At 38.5% G+C, this 26703-nt stretch overlaps 1 protein-coding gene across 1 annotated transcript in view; it reads right to left on the bottom strand.

Moving 5' to 3' along the window:
• Positions 1-215: 215 nt before the first annotated feature.
• ythdf2 (YTH N6-methyladenosine RNA binding protein F2) overlaps positions 216-26703 on the bottom strand; it is a 27821-nt gene continuing 1333 nt past the window's right edge. Inside the window, exons 2-5 of the mRNA XM_061896017.1 lie at positions 19902-19981; positions 18115-19812; positions 13456-13521; positions 216-1562 (exon numbers count right to left, since the gene is read on the bottom strand). Of these exons, the coding sequence (XP_061752001.1) occupies positions 1539-1562; positions 13456-13521; positions 18115-19812; positions 19902-19981 (1868 nt within the window). The 3' untranslated portion in view covers positions 216-1538. The remainder of the gene's footprint in view (positions 1563-13455; positions 13522-18114; positions 19813-19901; positions 19982-26703) is intronic.

The following is a 26703-nucleotide window of genomic DNA, read 5'->3' as shown; positions in this document are numbered from 1 at the left end:
GTTAACTGCAATGATCCCAATACAAGAAAATGGTGGCTTAGAGGTTGCAATTAAAACAGGTGCAATGACAGTAGACAAACCTTGCAATATATTTAGTGATTTTAAAGTAGAATAACAAGGCTACACACCACACACTGAAATGGACAACCCTGAGAAAGTATCCACTTATATGCAAACAGAACATGTTAAATGATTGTGGAAAAACAGGAGCGGAGTCTTAGTTGAGCCTCTTTATTGTGCCACAAATAACAGCCAGTAGTTCTGAAAGAGGCCTTTGCATGTTTTTTGTTGTTGCCAAAATCGACATTTTGAAAGAACAAGAAAAGAAAAACAAGCTAATTTGGCATGAGCGGTCAGAAACAAACCAAAAAGTAGAGATGGTGGCAGCAGGGCCAAGTTAGTGGATTAGAGAAGCTTGGGGGCTTAAAGTAATGGAAATGACGGCAAAAGGTTGGTTGGAAATATGAAAGTTGGAATTAACATTTTTTTTTATTTGAGAGGTGGTGATTACAGATGTGTGACCGAGTGAAGCAAGGGGAATGCACACCAGTTCTGCTTAATATAACATTTATTTGGAACTTTTGAACCGATTAATAGAAAGAGCAGGGGCAAGGCCACTCGCATCGCTGTCGTTAGAAAAGGGCGAAAGAAAGAAAAAAAGAAATAAAGTGAAAGCAGCCCATTGCAACAATGAATAATGAATGTCTCCAAGGGAGAGAAAAAAGGCGGGGATATTAAGTCCAATGAAGACTGCGAGATAGACGGGCCCCATAAAAATGATACTGAGAGCAAGGCTCAACTTAATTCTGCTTTCTAACTCTTGACCTCCATTTTTCATTTTTGCTTGCCGTTACGCTTCCTTTTTTGAGATCCTCCGCGTGTCCCCACACGAACCGTCCAACACATGCAAAACCATAGCAGGGTGCTTGTTCGTCTCAAAGAGAAGAGACAAAAGCAAAAAAAAAACATGGCAAATATTTAGGAACACGGTCATGGAACGTAGAACATTTGTGGTCTTTCAAAAAAAAAGGTCAGCTGTGTCCAGGCTGTCCTCAGAAGGCATGGTGCACACGTGTCAGACATTAGGACCCCGTTAACGCAAATATCGATGTGACTGTTTGTGTGACTATTTTTACAGACTTGTTCTTCAGCGTTAAAAAAATAAACACGACCAGGATGACCCTTTTGCTTAAAAAATGAGTGGGGGAAGCATATGCAGTGGAATAGGGGGGGGGGGGGGGGGGGGTTGAAAACAGAAAAAAGTTCACCTAAGGATGCTATGCATTAAGTTGTAGTCCTAGGAATAATTGTTTCCTTTTCTTCGTTTTTATTACTACAAGTTCCAAGTAAGTCTTCAAAGTCAAATGAAATCAAGAAAGTCTTCATTTAGTTTTCCTCTTGTCCTTGGTTAATTGTTCACCCCGTTTTAGAATTTCCTAAAGAGATGTGGATGCATGGATGCAAAGGGGAGGGCGTGGCCGGGCAGTCGGGAGAGGGAGGTGCGGGCCTTTGCAGTCTTTTGACAAAAGCACTGATTGTTACTTGATTCGTCCTTGGCGGTCCTACCAGGAAGAGAAGAAAATACACAATATTATACACAACAAAACAAAACTTTTCATTTCTATGGTGGCTTTGGAGGGTCAAAATGCTCAAGTTTGCTGGTAATATTTTTTTTTAATTAATTTCTATGGTGGCTTTGGAGGGTCAAAATGCTCAAGTTTGCTGGTAATAATTTTTTAAAATTAATTTCTATGGTGGCTTTGGAGGGTCAAAATGCTCAAGTTTGCTGGTAATAATTTTTTAAAATTAATTTCTATGGTGGCTTTGGAGGGTCAAAATGCTCAAGTTTGCTGGTAATAATTTTTTAAAATTAATTTCTATGGTGGCTTTGGAGGGTCAAAATGCTCAAGTTTGCTGGTCAAAATTGTTTTTAATTTCTGTGGTGGCATTGGAGAGTCAAAATGCTCAAGGTTGCTGCTAATAAATGTTTTTATTAATATCTACGGTGGCTTTGGAGGGTCAAAATGCTCAAGTTTGCTAGTAATAAATGTTTTTATTAATTTCTACGGTGGCTTTGGAGGGTCAAAATGCTCAAGTTTGCTGGTAATAAACGTTTTTAATTTCTATGGTGGCTTTGGAGGGTAAAAATGCTCAAGTTTGCTGGTAAAAATTGTTTTTAATTTCTGTGGTGGCTTTGGAGGGTCAAAATGCTCAAGTTTGCTGGTAATAAATGTTTTTTATTGTCAATGTTGGCTTAGGAGGGTCAAAATGCTCAAGTTTGCCGGTAATAACTGTTTATTTAATTTTCTATGGTGGCTTTGGAGAGTCAAAATGCTCAAGTTTGCTGGTAATAAATGTTTTTATTAATTTCTACGGTGGCTTTGGAGGGTTAAAATGCTCAAGTTTGCTGGTAATAAACGTTTTTAATTACTATGGTGGCTTTGGAGGGTCAAAATGCTCAAGTTTGCTGGTAATAACTGTTTTTTTAATTTTTCTATGGTGGCTTTGGAGAGTAAAAATGCTCAAGTTTGCTGGTAAAAATGTTTTTAATTTCTATGGTGGCTTTGGAGAGTCAAAATGCTCAAGTTTGCTGGTAATAAATGTTTTTATTAATATCTACGGTGCTTTGGAGGGTCAAAATGCTCAAGTTTGCTGGTAATAGTTTGTTAAAATTAATATCTATGGTGGCTTTGGAGGGTCAAAATGCTCAAGTTTGCTGGTAAAAAATGTTTTTAATTTCTATGGTGGCTTTGGAGGGTCAAAATGCTCAAGTTTGCTGGTAATAATTTGTTAAAATTAATATCTATGGTGGCTTTGGAGGGTCAAAATGCTCAAGTTTGCTGGTAATAAATGTTTTTTTAATTTCTATGGTTGCTTTGGAGGGTCAAAATGCTCAAGTTTGCTGGTAAAAATGTTTTTAATTTCTATGGTGGCTTTGGCGAGTCAAAATGCTCAAGTTTGCTGGTAATAAAAAAATTTTATTTTCTATGGTGGCTTTGGAGGGTCAAAATGCTCAAGTTTGCTGGTAATAATTTTTTAAAATTAATTTCTATGGTGGCTTTGGAGGGCCAAAATGCTCAAGTTTGCTGATAATGTTTTTAATTACTATGGTGGCTTTGGAGGGTCAAAATGCACAAGTTTGCTGGTAATAAATGTTTTACATTTCTACGGTGGCCTTGGAGGGTCAAAATGCTCAAGTTTGCTGGTAATATTTTTTTTAAATTAATTTCTATGGTGGCTTTGGAGGGTCAAAATGCTCAACTTTGCTGGTAATAAATGTTTTTATTAATTTCCACGGTGGCTTTGGAGGGTCAAAATGCTCAAGTTTGCTGGTAATGTTTTTAATTTCTATGGTGGCTTTGGAGGGTCAAAATGCTCAAGTTTGCTGGTAATAATTTTTTCAAATTAATTTCTATGGTGGCTTTGGAGAGTCAAAATGCTCAAGTTTGCTGGTAATAAATGTTTTTAATTTCTACGGTGGCTTTGGCGGTCAAAAACCTCAAGTTTGCTGGTAATAAATGTTTTTTTTTATTTTCTATTGTGGGTTTGGTGGGTCAAAATGCTGAAGTTTGCTGGTAATAATTTTTAAAATTAATTTCTATGGTGGCTTTGGAGGGTCAAAATGCTCAACTTTGCTGGTAATAAATGTTTTTATTAATTTCTACGGTGGCTTTGGAGGGTCAAAATGCTCAAGTTTGCTGGTAATGTTTTTAATTTCTATGGTGGCTTTGGAGGGTCAAAATGCTCAAGTTTGCTGGTAATAATTTTTTCAAATTAATTTCTATGGTGGCTTTGGAGAGTTAAAATGCTCAAGTTTGCTGGTAATAAATGTTTTTAATTTCTACGGTGGCTTTGGCGGTCAAAAACCTCAAGTTTGCTGGTAATAAATGTTTTTTTTTATTTTCTATTGTGGCTTTGGTGGGTCAAAATGCTGAAGTTTGCTGGTAATAATTTTTAAAATTAATTTCTATGGTGGCTTTGGAGGGTCAAAATGCTCAACTTTGCTGGTAATAAATGTTTTTATTAATTTCTACGGTGGCTTTGGAGGGTCAAAATGCTCAAGTTTGCTGGTAATGTTTTTAATTTCTATGGTGGCTTTGGAGGGTCAAAATGCTCAAGTTTGCTGGTAATAATTTTTTCAAATTAATTTCTATGGTGGCTTTGGAGAGTCAAAATGCTCAAGTTTGCTGGTAATAAATGTTGTTAATTTCTACGGTGGCTTTGGCGGTCAAAAACCTCAAGTTTGCTGGTAATAAATGTTTTTTTTTATTTTCTATTGTGGGTTTGGTGGGTCAAAATGCTCAAGTTTGCTGGTAATAACTTTTTAAAATTAATTTCTATGGTGGCTTTGGAGGGCCAAAATGCTCAAGTTTGCTGATAATGTTTTTAATTACTATGGTGGCTTTGGAGGGTCAAAATGCTCAAGTTTGCTGGTAATAAATGTTTTACATTTCTACGGTGGCCTTGGAGGGTCAAAATGCTCAAGTTTGCTGGTAATATTTTTTTTAATTTAATTTCTATGGTGGCTTTGGAGGGTCAAAATGCTCAACTTTGCTGTAATAAATGTTTTTATTAATTTCTACGGTGGCTTTGGAGGGTCAAAATGCTCAAGTTTGCTGGTAATAAATGTTTTTAATTTCTATGGTGGCTTTGGAGGGTCAAAATGCTCAAGTTTGCTGGTAATAATTTTTTCAAATTAATTTCTATGGTGGCTTTGGAGGGTAAAAATGCTCAAGTTTGCTGGTAATAAATGTTTTTAATTTCTACGGTGGCTTTGGCGGTCAAAAACCTCAAGTTTGCTGGTAATAAATGTTTTTTTTTCATTTCCTATGGTGGGTTTGGAGGGTCAAAATGCTCAAGTTTGCTGGTAATAATTTTTTAAAATTAATTCCTATGGTGGCTTTGGAGGGCCAAAATGCTCAAGTTTGCTGGTAATAAATGTCTTTAATTTCTATGGTGGCTATGGAGGGTGAAAATGCTCAACTTTGCTGATAATTTTTTTTAAATTAATTTCTATGGTCGCTTTGGAGGGTCAAAATGCTCAAGTTTGCTGGTAATAAATGTTTTTAATTTCTACGGTGGCTTTGGAGGGTCAAAATGCTCAAGTTTGCTGGTAATATTTTTTTAAATTAATTTCTATGGTGGCTTTGGAGGGTCAAAATGCTCAAGTTTGCTGGTAATAATTTTTTTTATTGATTTCTGTGGTGGCTTTGGAAGGTCAAAATGCTCAACTTTGCTGGTAATAAATGTATTTAATTTCTATGGTGGCTATGGAGGGTGAAAATGCTCAACTTTGCTGATAATTTTTTTTAAATTAAGTTCTATGGTCGCTTTGGAGGGTCAAAATGCTCAAGTTTACTGGTAATAAATGTTTTTAATTATCTAGGGTGGCTTTGGAGGGTCAAAATGCTCAAGTTTACTGGTAGTAAATGTTTTTAATTGTCTATGGTGGCTTAGGAGGGTCGAATACTCGAGTTTTCCGGTAATATTTTTTTAAAATTAATTTCTATGGTGGCTTTGGAGGGTCAAAATGCTCAAGTTTGCTGGTAATATTTTTTTAAATTAATTTCTACGGTGGCTTTGGAGGGTCAAAATGCTCAAGTTTGCTGGTAATAAATGTTTTCAATTTCTACGGTGGCTTTGGAGGGTCAAAATGCTCAAGTTTGCTGGTAATAAATGTTTTTAATTTCTGTGGTGGCTTTGGAGGGTCAAAATGCTCAAGTTTGCTGGTAATATTTTTTTAAATTAATTTCTACGGTGGCTTTGGAGGGTCAAAATGCTCAAGTTTGCTGGTAATAAATGTTTTTAATTTCTACGGTGGCTTTGGAGGGTCAAAATGCTCAAGTTTGCTGGTAATAAATGTTAATTTCTATGGTGGGTTTGGAGGGTCAAAATGCTCAAGTTTGCTGGTAATAATTTTTTAAATTAATTTCTATGGTGCTTTGGAGGGTCAAAATGCTCAAGTTTGCTGGTAATGAATGTTTCTCTAATTTCTATGCTGGCTTTGGAGGGTAAAATGCTCAAGTTTACTGGTTATAAATATTGTTTTCATTTCCTATGGTGGCTTTGGAGGGTCAAAATACAAAACATTATACACAACAAAACTCACATTTACAGACAGCACCATACACTAAAACTAAACTCATTTTCAGAACAAATATTCCTAAAGTTACACAAAAACTTCTGTTTAACCAAAGCTCAACTCCACAAGTAAGTTACATTTTTGTTTCAATTCAGAAGCCAACTCAGAAGGCAACTAGAGAAGGTGTAATGATAACCATAGACACTGAAAACAAACATTATCTACCAAGCCTCTGTCCTGGACGCTCAGTACAAAACAGACCTAACAGTGGAAACAATTTAAGTCGACTCCGCTCAGACTGATCGACTAATAGAAGCAGTTGTTGACATAACTAAAGCAAGCCAACTGCTTGCAAGTTTACCTGACAAAGAGACTACTATTAAAGGAGCAATAATTAAGGACTTTAGAATATACTCCAGTTTGCAGAAATTCTCTCCATCTGTGCATATTTTCATATTGGGCTGGGTAATATGGCTGAAAAATGGATCACACCATAATAGTTTTATATCAGTCGATACAGATATTAATTCATATTTTTTATGACCTAAACACTTTATAATCACTCGCCATACAGCAATAGATGATATCTGTCTATTACCTGACAGCTTCTATGATATCTATCTCTTTGTTTAAAATGTATATTTTCTTCTGGATCTACTCTTGTTATGCTGCAGCTGTTACATATACTGTAATATTCCATCCATCCATTTTCTACCGCTTGTCCCGTTCTGGGTCGCAGGGGTGCTGGAGCCTATCTCAGCTGCATTCGGGCGGAAGGCGAGGTACACCCTGGCCAAGTCGCCACCTCATCACAGGACCAACACAGATATTGTACATGGTAATTGTTATATTGCATATATTATGTAAAAATATATCAGTATATCATATATTGTATATATAATATGTAAAGATTACATATGTTATATTTTATATTGTTACTACGGTACATTTTTAGTCTACTTTATACCCGCATTATCCTTTCCATCCTTTGTAACTGAGCTACTGTGTGAAACCATTTCCCTTGTGGATCATTTAAGTTTGTCTAAGTCTATTTTTATCTAAAATGTAACTTTCCTCTGATTACAATCCTCTAGGCGATCAAGGAAAAAAGGAAAAGAAATGTCAACACAACCATGGAAAATACTCAAAGAATGTAAACAATAAAAATAAAAATAAATGCTTAATAAAGTTTAAGAAAATGCTGCAAAGTGTGAAAAGGTAAACAGAGAAACTTAAGAACAATTTTCTGCCAGGAAGTTACGGAATCTAATGCCTCAGCAGTGCGATCTGGGTTAGCGCAGATAAGGTGATGTGGTCTTTGCTGACTGCGGTACCTTTTATAATATCCAAAAAACTGCTAGATTGCCGAGGTGACTTGAGGGTAGGGCCGGACAACTGAATTTTCATCCCGATTTTGGCTTTTTCATGATCATAAAAATATTTGAAACTGGATAAACAATTAAACGCCTATTTCCTGAACATTTAACGATAACACACGTCTACGAGAAGTTTGGGATCTCGCCATGGTTGCTAACTTTTGACACAGCGCTAGAATATCCAATAAATAATCACCAAATGCAGCAAAAAAATAAGTAAGGCATAAGATTTCTGCGTAGACGTAACCGCGGGTGGAATCACAGAATTGCCCAATTAAACGGAATCTGCTGCGAAACGCAGAATCTAACAGAAATTTAATAATTTACACAATTAAATGCTTTGACTTGAAATACTGGTCAATGATGAAATTGACCAAAAAATGTGAGGATTTTTGCATTTTATTAACAAAAATGGTCCAGCACCCCCCGCGACCCCAAAAGGGACAAGCGGTAGAAAATGGGTGGTTGGATATCAAATCGGTAATGTGTAGTACAAAAAGCGCACACTCTACGGTGGTATAATAGGTATCAAAGGTAAAAATTTAAAACATTTAAATGGAAAAAATTATTTTCATTTTTCAAATTGCCATTTAGGCTTATTTTGTAAGACATGCACCTGGTAATAGGCTGATTGGCCACACTAAATTTGCCCTAGTGTGTGAATGTTGTCTGTCTGTGTTGGCCCTGTGATGAGGTGGCAACTTGTCCACGGTGTACCCTGCCTTTCGCCCGAATGCAGCTGGGATAGGCTCTAGCCACCCCTGCGAACCCCAAAAGTGACAAGCAGTAGAAAATGCATGGATGGATGGACTATTTTTTTTTTTTTTTAACTTGTTTATTTGTTACTTATTTTAATCCAGTTCTATTAAATCATATTTAAAGTTTAGTTTTGGCGGTACAATGAATGCTAAAGTTTTCAAATTAATGAATCGTGTTATTACTCGTGAATTCAATATACATCAAAACAATTGTGATTGTTTTTGATAGTTAATACTGTTACCTGATTGGCTGTTAGCGTGTCACTCCCACTGATCAGTGATCACTTCCTGTGTTGCTCAGTTACGAGAGGATGTTTTAATGTGATTAAATGACACTTGTGTTTTTTTATAATCATCAATGACATAAAAAAACCCAAATTGTTATTTTGATAAACTGCTTGAACTATTTACTACTACCAACTACAAATTGAATTTGCTGGTTTATATGTCCCTGTTGTCTTAATTGTTGGATATGAATGTTTAATTCTTACACTACTAAATCAAGTATAAATATGCTTGTGGTTGATTTAAATACGTGAGATTGATTCAGTCTTGAAGTCATAATCTACTGCTATTTATTATTATTGCCTACTAACTAGTTCAACATCCATGTATTGTTTTTACTATGTATTGATTCCATGTATGGATGTACTTAGGTATGTGCTGATTGATCAGCCACCCATGAACAACAGTCGATTTTTCATGAAAAAGTATGCAATTGACATTTCTAATTAATGGCAATCACAAACGCTGATCCTCTCTGGTTGACACTGTATTTTTTTAGTCCCCCTGACGAGCTAGCAGCCCTTTGAGGCACTTCTGATTAAGGGCTATACAAATAAACTTTGATCGATTCATTTATTTAATTGTGTATCTCCATACAACATGTGGAGACACTGCACTGAAACAATAATGATAATCACTTCCTTCACAGCAAATAAACTGCATTTGTAGTATAATTTTAAAGTATACGTAATTTGCTAAACAAGGAGCAAGCAGTGGCAGGCATGCTAGGCTAGCTAGCAGTTAAGCCCCCTTTATGAAACATAATAAGTAAACAGATATTAACATGAAATTAAAAACCATATGAATTGGAATATCTGAATATGGTCAATACTCCAGGGATTGTATCAATATTTTTATTTTGTTAGATTTTTGTTTTCGTTCGCAAATTCAAGACTTTGGGCAAAAAGCAAATGATTTAAATGAGACTACAAAAGGTTTGTAGTTTTTGTTTTATTTTAGTTATTGTGTACTATTGACTTTATTTTGATCAAACAATTGTATGTCATTAAAGAGTATAAGGAAGTAGTTTAAATATTGTATTGGAATTTTTAAACTGTAATTAGGTCTGCTAGATTTTGAGAAATCTAGCAATTATCTCCAAAATGGCGATTTGATATGTGATTTTTATTTTTTGTACATAATGCATAAAACTGCAAAAATAGCCATTGAAGAAAGCCATGTTACTTTTTCCCAAGGTGCAAGTGGTGTTTGTTATTAGCGTACTAGCTGCACTCCACTGCAGCGCACACAAACTTGCTGTTTCCTTCAAACTCTTGACTGGCCAGGAGGCAAAGGACACAAGTCACAACAATTCTGATTGGCGAACATGTCTGTCACTAAATTGCCAGGGAAGGCGGAGGAGACAAAAAATGCCTCTTGCGGTTTGGTTATCGCACTAATTAAAAGCCTAATGTCGATTCATTGTGCAGCCCTACAGTCTAAAGTGCTCAGCATAAATAAATTAAAAATAATAAAAGTTAGCACATGTAATTCTATTGGCCAATCTTACTCATGGACGATTGGTATGGGAATCAGGAGTCTAAATAAACGGTAGGTTTATATTTTATCATATACTTTAAAAATATTGATTTACCGCAGCTTCTATATTTTTACTTTTTGCTTGTTGGTGTAAAGATAACCCCTCCCCAAACCAACCAGCTTGTTGTTTTTCACCTGTGAATGTAGTAAAGAATGGCGTAATGGTCCTCCACGGGGATAGGTAATAAGTCATTTGTCAAAGAACTTGTTACCAATCGCATTATCTAGGTGTGTTAATCTGTTAAAAAAAAAAAAAATCTATCAGGATGAGATTAAAGTGTTTCTTAGGGTTGTGGAAAGTTAATTGTGAGCTAAATTATTTGAGAAACCAGACTTATTGCAAAACCCACAAGAAATACAAACAACAATATGAAGCCGGAAAACAACTTTAAGCTGCAATAAGCTGCAAAAGACGCGACAGCGGAGCAAGTTACGGCGGAAAAAACGACTTCCGAAACACACCATGAAGCGACAACAAATTGTACCAAAGGAAAACTCATTTAATCCAAAACAAATACAAGGGATGGATGAAGGAGGCTATGGAAATTAGGAAGCGAGGGGCCAACACCATCAACAGGGATGAGGGGGCCTACATGCTTCCGCACACCTGGGACGCTGTCCATTGTGACGCCAGGTCGGGGAACTTTATTTAGCAGGTAAATTATGTTTTAATGTTGGGTACTGTATGTACTTTTATTGAAAAGTGCTTGAATATTAAAAATGTGAGCAGAAAAGGTTTCCACTTGTTAATTCAACCTAAAGTGTTGGTTGCACTTTATTCAAATAAGATGTGAATGCATCGGCCATTAATTATTGTTTTGCTTGCTTGTTTTTATCCACAAACTAAAATTGTGGTACGCAAGCTCTATCTAGTGGTGCGTCAAAGAATCAATAAAATTGTAAGTGGCCCACGCATTATTTTTGTATATATATTTTGTAATCGAGTTACAGAGTTTTGAAGTGTACAATGGAGCTGATTGTTATTTTGTATTCATGTTACTGGGTTATGAAGTGGCCAAGAAAGCAGATTGTGATTTGTTGTATTCATGTGCATGGGTCAGCCCACATGTCGAGTTAAAGGAAGAAGATAAATAGACGCACGAAAGTTTGACACGCTAGTTATAGCACGGAAGCGCAGACCCACAGCCAGCTTTTTGGTTGGACAGCAGATAAGTCAAGTGTTATGTATAGGAATAAATGTTAAAGCAGAAGTGCTATGAGGCCAATACTTGCACCGTCTAGTAGGTAAAGAAAGATATGTGGCTTGAATATGATTAGTGGTGTGTCATTTATTCCACGTTAAAGAGTTACATGAGTGTGCAAGATATTGAGGTCATTCCAAGTTCTTGGAATATGTGATTTTAAAGAAATGTGATAAATATAATTAGAGTCACGGTGGAAGAGGGGTTAGTGCATCTGCCTCACAATACGAAGGTCCTGAGTAGTCCTGGGTTCAATCCCGGGCTCGGGATCTTTCTGTGTGGAGTTTGCATGTTCTCCCCGTGAATGCGTGGGTTCCCTCCGGGTACTCCGGCTTCCTCCCACCTCCAAAGACATGCACCTGGGGATAGGTTGATTGGCAACACTAAATTGGCTCTAGTGTGTGAATGTGAGTGTGAATGTTGTCTGTCTATCTGTGTTGGCCCTGCGGTGAGGGGCAACTTGTCCAGGGTGTACGCCACCTTCCGCCCGATTGTAGCTGAGATAGGCACCAGCGACCCCAAAGGGAATAAGCGGTAGAAAATGGATGGATGGATAATAAATTCAAGTGGGGGTTCATTATAAATTTGTGTATAAACCGTCAACATTTAAATATCAGTGTGAAGCTTTGAGTGATTGTGCTATTATGTCAAGAGATTATAGTAATGTATTTGTGTTTGTGCTTTAGTTTTACGAGAAATAAAAGTCGTACCAGTCAAACTCAACACTGTGCTTATTTAAAAGCAAAGGGCTGCTAGATATTGTAATGACGTGACTCAAGCCGTTATCAAAAGTTGGTCAGCTTTCACTGAAAGTCGTTACGACCCGACTACTGTAGGCCGCAGTCCACACCAAAATAAAAATCACCCAACATGCGTTATAAACAAACATTTTCCACATTCCCTGCTCACATCTGCCCTTTCCCAGCGTTCATGCCAATCAACGCGTAAAACACATGTAAAAATAAACATTAGCAGAGAAAGCTGCATGTAACACACCAGTTAAACATTTAATAAACTACAAGTGGAGCATAACAGAGAACCCAGTCCGTTACAAATACTATTTAAAAGTTACTAATATGTTTTATTTCTATATTCATACTGTTAGAATTCAAACTGTATTGTTACAGTGGCCAAAAATTAAAACATACTAATTAAATAAAACATGTTTTGTTTTTAATGAATATTTGGGCCTACTATGCTACTGTATTTTAATGTCGGTCATTATGGTGGTACTGGGCGGGTGAAGTGTTTTCTGAGGTGGTACTTGGTGAAACATTTTTTGACAACCACTGCATTATTCGATTACCATATTTCCTTGAATTGCCGCAGGGCATATAGTATGCGCCTGCCTTGAATTACTGCCGGGTCAAACTCGCTTCCCAAAATAATTAGCGCATGCTTAGTATTAGCGCCTGGTCAAACTCGTGACGTCACGAGTGACACTTCCCCTGTCATCATTTTTAAAATGGAGGAGGCTGGTTTCAATACCGGTAATTTGAAATCGCATAAAGGGAAGAAGATTAAGAGCTATTCAGTAGGATTTAAGGTCCAAGCTTACATCACACTCAAATTTTTACTGCATACCTTTGGTAATTGCCGTAGTGAGAAAAGGTTTTAAAATAATTAGCGCATGCTTACTTTTACTGCATGCCTTTGGTAAGCGCAGGCGTGAGAAGAGGTTTTAAATTAATTAGCGCCCCGGCGGCAATTCAAGGAAATACGGTATATCCAATTCCCTTACAAAAAATAACAGGAATATAGGAAAATTCACCTGGGGTGTCCAGCATGCAGTATTTTTTCACAGTCACATTGTTTCTTTTTTTACCTAAAAAGTTACTGAATCAATTTCAACTCCCTGAATAATTTTGGATCGTGTCCGTCTAAAACAATAATGGTGCCTATGAACAGCTACCATAAATTCTGAATCATAATGTTAAAACGAATTGTTACAACCCCATTAATCAAAAAATTGTCTGAACTATCAGTGGTTGCTTTTTACACTTAAGTGTGAAGCCATACTGCCTTTATTAAACCCTTCCCCACGTTTGTCACATTTGAAAGGCCAACTGGTTTCATTGATTTTGTTTTATAATAGTGACTCACTTTTACTAAAGTCAATGTTATGTTACTAAAATATTGCTTAATCCTCAGCAGTTGGACTGCATTAAGATGCGTACACTGAACTTAATACACAAGAGGATGATGTTTATTACCTGCAGCCTGTAATGACTCCTGTTGTTGGGGTTGCTGGGATATGGCTCGCTGCCTTGGACCTCCACCTGCCACAAACAAACAAGAGTGAAAACTAAGGACTTTAACAGGCGCTCACACTTTTAAAAAAACAGCAGAGGGCTTATTTAGTACAAGTCAATTATGCAGAAGATTTAGTTGTGCAGCAAGCTAACTTAAAATAAATACAAAAGTGGTGGTTGATCGTCACATCTTTATACATAAAAATATGTAAGTTTTAAAGATGTAAAATAGTGGTCAACAAGTTATATAAACAGTCATCTGTCGTCAGGTGTTTAAATTCCCGGGCTCCCACTGCTCTCCTCACTTCCTAGGGGGTGATCAAGGGGATGGGTCAAATGCAAAGGACAAATTTCACCACACCTAGTGTGTGTGTGTGTGACAATCATTGGTACTTTAACTTAAACAGCATATGATGAGACACAAATTCCATCCCCCTTCAAGTTTCGGAAATGTTTCAAATGTAATTGGCAATTTCTCATTGGCTTATTTGGGGGGAAAAACGGAATTTGAATACAGAAATGAGTTCCAACACAAGAGCTTTATCAAGTATTCTGCTTTCACAAAGGACAATGCTGGCTTTTTAAGTATGCATTCATGTATAGGTTTTATAATCCCTGATAAATTGTGGAAATATGTTAATTCTATCTAATGTGTGAAATTGATAGACTGCAATCAGCAAAGGCACTGCTAATTCAACTAAAATACTGTGACAGAAGGTGCTATTGGAAGATAGATCCATGCTATGACAACTCTTCTGGGCAGTTATATGATGAACACTATTTACCAAAATAGTAAACAGACCAGTCATTTACTATAATGGATGTAGGCAAATGCGGCAATAACTGCGGTAAAACCCCTGACGGTTAGTATGACCATTTTAAATTTAAACTTGACTGAAAAACAAATAACAGCACTTTGATTAACTGGCGGACTGACTGGGGCCAGCTCGCTAGCTTAATTGCTAACATGAAAACAAACATTAACAGCTTTACCAATTAAGAAACATACCACAATCTAAACTTATATATAATCACATTATTCTCTGAGCAACTAAGATATTTAATTGTGCACAGCGCATTGAACCTACAAGCTGTGCTCTCAAGAGTGACTTCACTCGGAGAAAAAAAAAGTTTTTTATGATGCGTTCGAGAGCCGCTATACAGAGTAGGAAGAAAACACCCATCAAAAATAATTGTTACGCACTTTCCATTTAAATGATTTTTAAAATGCTGCAGTACAAATCAATATTTAAAACAAAAGCTTAACCGATAAAATACTAAGATTAAAAAACTATCTGTAAAGCATAAACACAAAACAGAAAATAGTGGGATTTCTAACAGTGTGTCTGTCCATTTTTTTATAAAAATGAAATGGTCAAAAGATTGCAGTACTTAAGTACTTTAAACACATTCAACAATACCACAGGTGTGATGTGAAATGTTCACATCGTTACATTCCTATATACTTACTATACATGAAAAGATATGAAGAAAATATTGTGTTGAATTAAATTAAATCATACTTAAAATGTGAAGTTTAAGTGCATCAATTCACATCGCAGTTTGGTCAAGGGGCGTAACAATTACCGATATGATAAACCATGATAAAATTCCAGGCGATTAGTATCATTATCACAAATTGCACTAGGATTACGACTGATAGGATGTTGATAGTTTCCCGTTTAGATGAAGAATGTCTCATAATCCTCAAGGAAAAAAGACTGGACCCAAACCTTGTTGGGTTTTTCTCACAATTTCCGTAACACGATTGGCTTTCAAAGTGTACCAACTTGTCGGATTATGTCCTCATCCTTCTACCACCAAGGTGAGAGGCAATATTTATGTTCTAGAGTAAACTATCATGAGCACAGAGGGGATGAAACAGCTCACCAGCCGAGTTAAAAACAGTTGAAAAACTCACGCCGAAACTGCTGGTTTCATGAAGCAGCAGCAAGCGCTCTAATCGCTAGCAAGCTTAAATGCTAACATGAATACAAGACACATTCTCTCTTAAACTTGATTAAAATATTTCAGTGTGTTTAAGTATTCTTTGCTCATATATTCATTTTTTGGTCACGATAAACTTGATATGAAATCTGCATATTATGTTTCTTTCTTTCTTTAGTCTAAGGCTCTGCGTATCTGCAGTAAATAATAAAGCACAGCTATCAGACCAAAAACTTTTAAGGGGAACTGCAATTTTTTTGGGGTTCAGGGGAGGATTTCCTATCATTCACAATCATTAAAACAAGTTGAAGGATGTATTTTTTTTAATGGATTTCTAACTCGTGAATCAAAGTCTGCTTACAATGGAGCCAATTGGAGGTCCTCTGGTCCGCCCATAACACCCAATATGTACCCATCCAAAAACTGCCATCCATCCATCCATCCATTTTCTACCGCTTATTCCCTTTCGGGGTCGCGGGGGGCGCTGCAATATTTTATTTACATTCTGTGACTTGCATATTAAAGTATTAGTGATATGTTGATGTTATTGGAGGCACCAACAAAGACCAGCTATTTATAGCAGCACCGTGACCACTAGCTCGTGTGGCTGGTGAGCGGCTTCCTCCCCTCTTAGCTCATGAAAGTTTATTCTAGATCATAAATAATGCCTCTCACCTTGATAGTAAAATGATTAGGACATAATCCAACAAATTGGTACACTTCGACAGCCAATCGAGTTCCGGGAATGGCGAAGAAAACACAAAAAGACGTTTGGGTCCATCTTTTTTTCTTCACAAGGATTATGAGACATTCCTCATCTAAACGGGAAACTATAAACATCCTATCAGTCGGAATCCCAGTTACAGCAGACATTGTACAGTGAGTGAGGTTTTATCATGTTTGTTGGCTGTCATGAAGTCTGCAGTGAGTAATCAGTGATGTTGAAAAAGGAGAACATGTGCTTTTGAAGTTAATGTATCGCATAAATACATATTTCATGTTATTATAAATGTGCCTGTTACTACATAGCATATATACTTACAGCATGTGTATTTTTTTAAGGACTTTATAGGCAGAATAGAGCGACTCCCATGGGCTTCATTGTAAGCGGACATTTGATCGCATTTATTACTTATTTAGAATGCATAAAAAAACATGTGTTCATGTCTTACATAGGAATTATGAATGATAGGCCAAAAAAAAAAAAAAAGTTCCATTCCCTTTTAAGCATACTCCATTGGTTAGTGCTTTTATATCCTAGCATCACTGAAAAGAAAGCTAAAATAGTACATTTGTACCTGCATCACTTTAGTGAGGCCATCATATATACATATATGTTCATAACCAACATTTAGAGAATACACCAGTAAAAAAAAAAAAGTACTTCAGAATGTCCTTGAACACTATTTTGTGAGCAGAAAAATGGCAACTTGATTTCTGTTAATGCCAAATTTTGGGGGGAAATTCCATCATCAACTTGGGTTGCAGCCATTCCTTCACACCGTGTTAACATTTCAAGTAAAGCTAATACACAAGAGTCATATTATTACAGGTGGAAAACATGCCGGGAGGGAAGCGACGGAAATACTGATTCAAACTGGTAATGCTTTCATAAATAGCAGAAACACAGGTACTCTGAGTGTTTGTCTGGGACTGAACAACTTGGTCAAACATGTATGCACATACATCAAAGAAAATGGTGGAAATATAAAACTACTCAAAATTATAGCTCACTTTTGATGGTTTGGACTTTTCCAATAAAGTACAGTTTGTAAAGGTTTACACCATGCTGGGACAGTTGGTGGGTATCATATCAATATAGTACAGTGATTCTCAAACTGTAGCATGTATATCACTATGTGGGCTCCACCTAGTGGTACACCCAAAAAAATCCTTGATTAAAAGTAGTGTTTTATTTTCCTATATTCAAACAGTGTAACTGTTCCAACTGTGTGTAATGTTACAGTGGCCAAACATTAAAAATGCATGGTAAATAAAACCTCTGCCTTGTTTTTTTTAACGAATACTTAGGCCTACTACACTACTGTATTTTAAGGTCATTATTGGTACATCCATCCATCCATTTTCTACCGCTTATTCCCTTTCGGGGTCGCGGGGGGCGCTGGCGCCTATCTCAGCTACAATCGGGCGGAAGGCAGGGTACACCCTGGACAAGTCGCCACCTCATCGCAGGGCCAACACAGATAGACAGACAACATTCACACTCACATTCACACACTAGGGCCAATTTAGTGTTGCCAATCAACCTATCCTCAGGTGCATGTCTTTGGAAGTGGGAGGAAGCCGGAGTACCCGGAGGGAACCCACGCATTCACGGGGAGAACATGCAAACTCCACACAGAAAGATCCCGAGCCTGGATTTGAACCCAGGACTGCAGGAACCTCGTATTGTGAGGCAGACGCACTAACCCCTCTTCCACCGTGAAGAAAGAGTCAAATTTTTGCTGATGTAGTGCTTTGTGAAAAACGTTTGAGAACCACTTATATAATATAATAAAGTAATGATGACAATGCATGTGTGCCTTTAGTGCACCGGGGTTTATCTTATCTAATAGAAGTGATAGAAAAAAGCAACTAACGAAAAGCACATGTATTTTGTAGTACACCAATCACTTATTTCCCCTCTCAGATGAAGATCTGATCTAACATTACCTTTTTCACACACTCCTCCTCCTCCTGCCGCTTCTCGTAGTGAGAAAAGTCGTCAAAGATGGAGGTGGTGTGTTTATATCCGGCGATGATCTTAAGCACCTGACGGGCCTTGTCCAGCGGCACCTCCTGCGTGTCCCGAGAGTTGGTCACTGGCTTGTTTTCGTTGTTCTCCAGTCGGATGTGTCTAAGCTGACTGTTGGGAACGTCTTTTACAAAGATCCAGCGCACATCGAAGCGCCCCTTCCACTTGTCCTGCGACCACACGCCAGCAGACGTGTTGTAGTCCACGGGCGAGCGCATCTCCGCCACGCCACAGAAGTGTCCACTTCCGTTGACGCTGAACAGGAGGTAGAGCGGCCCCTTGGCGCCCAGCGAGCGGTAGGCACCGTCCAGCCTCTTGTTTCCGTGCTCCGTGCTGCACCAAATGTTGTACTTAATGGAGCGGTGGATGTCGTCCTCTGAGTAGCTCTTAATGATGAAGACCCGCCCCTGTTTGGGGTTCCAGTCAAAGTCCTTTGGGTTGTAGTTGTTGACCATCCGCAACTTCTCTAAGACTGGGTGAGGCTCAGAGGGGACCCCGGGAACCATGCCCACCCCTGAAGAGGTGGGAGGCGACTGGCCTGTACCACCCCCTCCGGCATCACCGAATCCATTTGCTCGGTTCCGTGGGGGCACCCAGCGAGTGGGCTGAGCAGCCTGCTGCTGCTGACTTGAGAGAGGTGGGGGCCCCTGGGAAAGAGGCTGATGGGATATTTGAGCCATACCAGGCTGCCCAGCAGGTGGGAGCTGATGCCGCCCCATCTGGGAAATGGGGGTTACCAGCTGTCCATTGCTGAGGGGCATCTGTGGGTTCCCTGCCGCTGTAGATCCAGGCTGGGGGGAAGCCTGATTGGGTGGCTGTCCATTGCTGGGAATTTGGGGCACCTGCTGCGGCGTAACAGCTTTGGGCACGGTACCCTTGTTGTCCCATGTGCCAATGTCCATGTTGTGTTTAATGGGTGGAGGCGGCAAATTGGCCCCGGCCATGCCACCCTTGGTTTTCAGCTTGGGTTGAGGCTTTGCTGGCTTGCTGGCAATATCCGCCCAAGAGGCCGGCTTGGCAGGGGCGATCGAGACAGGTGGCATGCTTGGGGGTCCTACAGATGACACAGGGCCTAGAGGACCCCCTACAGGTAAGCCAGAACCAACCACTTTAGGAGTCATGTCCCCGTTACCACCAGGAGCTGCACCCCCAATTTTTAAACCGGCCATGCCCTGGTCCAGGCTGTTCATGCCTGGCGCCTTGTTTAGGGGTTCATTGCCCGCAGAGGCAAAAGGGGACTGTCCATCAATCATGGCCCCACCGAGCGTGCTGGGAGCGTAGGCGTAGCTGCTGCTGTAGCCAGAGCTCTGCGGCGTCCCCGACTGTCCCTGAGAGCTGTTATTCCCCCACGCAGAGAAGTCGATGCCACTTGGGAAGAAGTTGAAGCCGTGCTGACCCAGGAAAGGGTTGCTCCCCAAGGGGCCCGGCTGGCCGAACATGGCATCCGGGAGGTAGTGGGGCTCCCCGTTGCTTAGCTGTCCATAGGAGGCCAGGTAAGGCATAGGAGGGTCTCCGCCTGTGGACCATGCTGCCTCGTTTAGGGAGTAGGAAAATCCTATGGAGGGGCTGTAATAGCTGGGCATGTAGGAGTCCGACATGGCCGTATAGGCATTGCTCTGGAGGGAGAAACATTTTGTTTTGATCAGACATGCTCCCAGTTTTCTTGAGCGGAGCCTTAAGAAAAAAAGAAAATATTTGTGCTTACCTGTCTGGCCTGAGTATTCAAATAAGGCTCGAACTCATCGTCATTCAAGGAATCCTTTTGGGTCACAGCTCCGTTTTGCACTGCAAGGGCAGAAATTCAACAAAGTATCAGTTAGTCTAATCACATTAATAGTAGGACATATAACACAAATATCTAACATAGTTATGTATTTTTTTAATATATTCAAGGTAGGGCATACATCAGGGCTTTTTTTTTTTTTAACTGGTGGTCCACGGGCCAAATTTAGGAGTGAAACATTTTTGGCAGCCGATTATAAAAACGCACCAGCACGCTCCTGTCATATGGAGGATCTTTAACCAGGGGTTTTGCTGCTAAAAAGAAGGGCACTCTGATTATGTAGAAAATTTTGACGAGCATTTTTGCAGGACCTTAAAAAAAGCCCTCCTGTCATTTAGAGCAGTTGTCCCCAACCACCATTCCGCATTTGGTACCGGGCCACAGAGAAATATTACATCATTTGTAAACAACTGCATTTTCTCCTGTCTCACTAGACACACAAATTAGCTTGTTTATAGATGTACAATAAGACTCCTAAAAGGAAGATGCAGTTTGTTTTAACTTTGTGACATGATAAAATGCACATTATTGAATATATAAAATATAAATGTGACAGATTGTAGACAAAGGCTGATTTCCATCTGCAGTCCCCAGCAGGTTGATGGTAACCTGCTGTGGATCACATTGCAAAGAAACAAGCCCAGGGTTCCCACTAATTCAGTGTTATAGTGCGTTGTACTGTTCATGCGCTTATTTATGCTGTATTTATGGCACATTTGGAAAGCCGGTCCCTGAAAATAATCCCTACATTAAACCTGTCTGTTGTGCAAAAAAGTTTGGGGACCACTGACATAGAATAGCTTTAACTAGGGCTTTTGCTGTAAAAAAAAAGCAGAGCACTGAGAACGTAGAGTATTTTTGACCAGCATTTTTGCAGGACCTTAAAAACAGCACTCCTGTCATTTAGAACAGTGGTCCTCAACCTTTTTTGCACCACTCACTGGTTTAATGCAGACATTATTTTTAGGGACCGGCGTTCCACTTGTACCAGATAAATACAGCAAAAATAAGTGCATGAAAAATACAAGTCAGTAGTCACTATAACTCTGAATTAGTGGGAGCCTGTTACTTTGCAATGAGATGAAGACGGAAATCAGCCAACGGCTACAATCGGTCACATTTATATTTGATATGTTCATGAATGTGGTAGGAGGCCATGGGGAAGACCCAGGACACGTTGGGAAGAGTATGTCTCCTGGCTGGATTGGGAACGCCTCGGGATCCCCCGGGAAGAGCTGGGGAGAGGGAAGTGTGGGCTTCCCTGCTTAGGCTGCTGCCCCCGCCACCCAACCTCGGATAAGCGGAAGAAGATGGATGGATGTTCATGAATGTGCATTGTATCATATTACACAGTCATAACGAATATAACAACTTCCTATTAGGAGTTTTATTGTACATCTATAAACCAGCTTATTAGTGTGTTTAGTGGGATAGACCAAAGTTAAGTCGGCGAAAATGCACTCCTTTATAAATAATTTCATGTTTCTCTGCGGCCTGGTAGCAAATGCTTCACGGACCGGTGGTTGGGGACCACTGACTTAGAAGGATCTTTGGATGCCATTTTAGCAACAGTTCCTAGACATCTTTAGACTACCGTAATTGATGTGTTTCAGACTACATGAGCCATTTGGTGAGGTAAAAATATAAAACAAGCATTATCAAAGCCTGAAAATGCACCCCAAGAATAACTGCATGTAGTGTATGCTGAGCATGAAATTAATGTTGTCTGTCTATCTGCGTTGGCCCTGCAATGAGGTGGCGACTTGCCCAGGGTGTACACCGCCTTCCGCCCGATTGTAGCTGAGCCCCGTGAACCCAAAAGGGAATAAGCGTTTGAAAATGGATGTTTAGAATTAAGTTGATGTATCCAGATGGATCTCTATAACAATCCCCAAAGAGGGCACTTTAAGTTAATGATTACTTCTATATGTAGAAATCTTTATTTATAATTGAATCAATTGTTTAGTTTTTAGTTATTTTTTATCTTTTTTTCCCAAATAGTTCAAAAAAGACCACTACAAATGAGCAATATTTTGCACTGTTATACAATTTAATAAATCAGAAACTGATGACATAGTGCCGTATTTTACTTCATCTCTTTTTTTTCAACCAAAAATGCTTTCCTCTGATTAGGGGGTACTTGAATTAAAACAGTAAATTGGCCCTAGTGTGTGAATGTGAGTGTGAATGTTGTCTGTCCATCTGTGTTGGCCTTGCGATGAGGTGGCGACTTGTCCAGGGTGTAAACCGACTTCTGCCCGATTGTAGCTGAGATAGGCGCCAGCGCCCCCCGCCACCCCAATAGGGAATAAGCGGTATAAAAATGGATGGATGGATGTTTAGAATTAAGTTGATGAATCCAGATGGATCCCAATAACAATCCCCAAAGGGGGCAAAGTTGATGATTACTTCTATGTGTAGAAATCTTTATTCATAATTGAATCACTTGTTTATTTTTTTTAACAAGTTTTTAGTTATTTTTATCTATTTTTTCCAAATCGTTCAAGAAAGACCACTACAAATGAGCAAAATTTGGCACTGTTATACAATTTAATAAATCAGAAACTGATGACATAGTGCTGTATTTTACTTATTTATCTCTTTTTTTCAACCAAAAATGCTTTGCTCTGAATAGGGGGTACTTGAATTAAAAAAATGTTCACAGGGGGTACATCACTGAAAAAAGGTGAGAACCACTGATGTAGAACAGTGGTTCTCAAATGGGGGTACGCGTACCCCTGTGGGTACTTGAAGGTATGCCAAGGGGTACGTGATACTTTTTTAAACTGTTCTAAAAATAGCAACAATTCAAAATTCCATTATTAATATAATTATTGAATGATACTTCAACAAAATATGATTGTAAGTTCATAAAGTGTAAAAAGAAATGCAACAATGCAATATTCAGTGTGACAGCTAGATTTTTTGTGGACATGTTCCATAAATATTTTAAAGATTTCTTTTTTTTTGTGTCTTTTTTTTTTGTGAAGAAATGTTTAGAATTAAGGCTTCACGGTGGAAGAGGGGTTAGTGCGTCTGCATCACAATACGAAAGTCCTGCAGTCCTGGATTCAATCCCAGGCTCGGGATCTTTCTGTGTGTAGTTTGCATGTTCTCCCTGTGAACTTCGGTTTCTTCCCACTTCCAAAGACATGCACAGGGGGATAGGTTGATTGGCAACACTAAAATTGGCCCTAGTGTGTGAATGTGAGTGTGAATGTTGTCTGTCTATTTGTGTTGGCCCTGCGATGAGAGCGACTTGTCCAGGGTGTACGCCACCTTCCGCCCGATTGTAGCTGAGCCCCGCGACCCCAAAAGGAAATAAGCGGTAGAACATGGATGGATGTTTAGAATTAAGTTGATGAATCCAGATGGATCTCTATAACAATCCCAAAAGAGGGCACTTTAATTTGATGATTACTTCTATGTGTAAAAATCTTTATTTATAATTAAATCACTTGTTTATTTTTTAACAAGTTTTTAGTTATTTTTTATCTTTTTTTCAAAATAGTTCAAGCAAGACCACTACAAATGAGCAATATTTTGCACTCTTATACAATTTAATAAATCAGAAACTGATGACATAGTGCTGTATTTTACTTCTTCATCTCTTTTTATCAACCAAAACTGCTTTGTTCTGATTAGGGGGTACTTGAAATAAAAAAATGTTCACAGTGGGGTACATCACTGAAAAAAGGTTGAGAACCACTGATGTAGTACAGTGGTTCTCAAATGGGGGTACGCGTACCCCTGGTGGTACTAGAAGGTATGCCAAGGAGTATATGAGATTTTTTAAAACTATTCTAAAAATAGCAACAATTCCAAATTCCATTATTAATATAATTATTGAATAATATTTCAACAAAATATGAATGTAAGTTCATAAACTGTGAAAAGAAATGCCACAATGCAATATTCAGTGTTGAGGTTGTAAGCACAATACCAATGGACGCAATTTGCAAAATGCGCAACCGCATTTTGCAACTCTAATGTCAAATCAAATCCAATGTATATTGGATTCATCACTATACAGTGTACATCCACAACTAAACTACTAACTACTACCACAACTTGGTTTACTATTTATAAAATATAATAATGTAGGGTTACCTGGAACTTGAAATAGGCCACACAGCCTGAATCCACACTTCCCTTGCCAAACACCTTTGTTTCCCAACTCTCACGCTTGGATAAATAGGCCTTGATGCCATCTACGGAGACTGTTTTGCAGTTAGATCGCGTCCAAATTTGCAAAGTGCACGAGATTGGTGAAATGCTTACAACATTGACAGCTAGATTTTTTTGTGGACATGTGCCATAAATATTAATGGTAAAGATTTCTATATTTTTGTTTTGTGAAGAAATGTTTAGAATTAAGTTCATGAATCCAGATGGATCGTTATAACAATCCCCAAAGAGGGCACTTTAAGTTGATGATTACTTCTATGTGTAGAAATCTTTATTTATAATTGAATCACTTGTTTAGTTTTTAGTTATTTTTGAATACCTTTTTTTCCAAATAGTTAAAAAAAGACCACTACAAATGAGCAATATTCTGCACTGTTATACAATTTAATAAATCAGAAACTGATGACGTAGTGCCATATTTTACTTCTTTATCTCTTTTTTTCAACCAAAAATGCTTTGCTCTGATTAGGGGGTACTTGAATTAAAACAATAATGTGTGTGAATGTGAGTGTGAATGTTGTCTGTCTATCTGTGTTGGCCCTGTGATGAGATGGCGACTTGTCCAGGGTGTACACCACCTTCCGCCCGATTGTAGCTGAGATAGGCGCTAGCGCCCCCCGCAGCCCCAAAAGGGAATAAGCGGTTGAAATGGATGGATGGATGGATGTTTAGAATTAAGTTGATGAATCCAGATCTGGGGTAGGGAACCTATGGCTCTAGAGCCAGATGTGGCTCTTGATGACTGCACCTGGCTCTCAGATAAATCTTAGCTGACGTTGCTTAACACGATAAGTAATGAATAATTCCGCTGGTAATCACAGTGTCAAAAATAACATTCAAATTATAAAACATTCTCATGCATTTTCATCCATCTATCCGGTTTCTACCGCACCTGTTCAAGAAGTCGGATTAATGGTTAAAAGTATTTTATTTATTTTTGGTTAGCCTCAGAATAACAATGTTATTAAAAAGAACAAGAGACGTATTATACTTTAAAAATGTTGATCTTTCTTAAAATGCACGCATGTAGTTGTATTCCGTGTTAAAAAAAAATATATATATATATGGCTCTCACAGAAATACTTTTATAAATATTTGGCTTGTATGGCTCTCTCAGCCAAAAAGGTTCCCGACCCCTGATCCAGACGGATCTCTATAACAATCCCAAAAGAGGGCACTTTTGGTTGATGATTACTTCTATCTGTAAAAATCTTTATTTATAATTGAATCATTTGTTTAGTTTTTAGATATGTTTGTATCTTTTTTTCCAAATAGTTCAAGAAAGACCACTAAAAATGAGCAACATTTTGCAATGTTATACAATTTGATAATTCAGAAACTGATGACTTAGTGCTGTATTTTACTTATCTCTTTTTTTTTGCTCTGATTAGAGGGTACTTAACTTAAAACACTAAATTGGCACTAGTGTGTGAATGTGAGTGTGAATGTTGTCTGTATCTGTGTTGGCCCTGCGATGAGGTGGCGACTTGTCCAGAGTGTAACCTGCCTTCCGCCCGATTGTAGCTGAGATAGGCGCCAGCGCCCCCCGGGACACCAAAAGGGAATAAGCGGTAGAAATGGATGGATGGATGTTTAGAATTAAGTTGATGGATCTCTATAACAATCCCCAAAGAGGGCACTTTTAAGTTGATGATTACTTCTATGTGTAGAAACCTTTATTTAAAATTGAATCCCTTGTTTATTTTTTTTAAAGTTTTTAGTTATTTTTATCTTTTTTTCCAAATAGTTCAAGATAGACCACTACAAATGATCAACATTTTGCACTGTTATACAATTTGATAACTCAGAAACTGATGACATGGTGCTGTATTTTACTTCTTTATCTCTTTTTTTCAATGCTTTGAATGAATTGCTCCGATTAGGGGGTACTTGAATTAAAACACTAAATTGGCCCTTGTGTGTGAATGTGAATGTTGTCTGTCTATTTGTGTTGGCCCTGTGATGAGGTAGCGACTTGTCCAGGGTGTACACCGCCTTCCGCCCGATTGTAGCTGAGGTAGGCGCCGGCGCCCCCCGCGACCCCAAAAGGGAATAAGCGGTAGAAAATGGATGAATGGATGTCTAGAATTAAGTTAATGAATGCAGATGGATCTCTAGAACAATCCCCAAAGAGGGCACTTTAAGTTGATGATTACTTCTATGTGAAGAAATCTTTATTTATAATTGAATCACTTGTTTATTTTTTTTTTTAAGTTTGTAGTTATTTTTATCAAAATATTTCAAGACAGACCACAACAAATGAGCAACATTTTGCACTGTTATACAATTTGATAATTCAGAAACTGATGACATGGTGCTGTATTTCACTTCTTTTTTTCAATGCTTGGAATGAATTGCTCCGATTAGGGGGTACTTGAATTAAAACACTAAATTGGCCCTAGTGTGTGAACGTGAATGTTGTCCGTCTATCTGTGTTGGCCCTGCGATGAGGTGGCGACTTGTCCAGGGTGTACACCGCCTTCCGCCCGATTGTAGCTGAGGTAGGCGCCGGCGCCCCCCGCGACCCCAAAAGGGA

Source organism: Nerophis ophidion, linkage group LG03, assembly GCF_033978795.1.
Source record: "Nerophis ophidion isolate RoL-2023_Sa linkage group LG03, RoL_Noph_v1.0, whole genome shotgun sequence".
NCBI lineage: Eukaryota > Metazoa > Chordata > Actinopteri > Syngnathiformes > Syngnathidae > Nerophis > Nerophis ophidion.
Note: the sequence above shows the minus strand (reverse complement) of the source record. Positions and strands in the feature narration are given on the sequence as shown.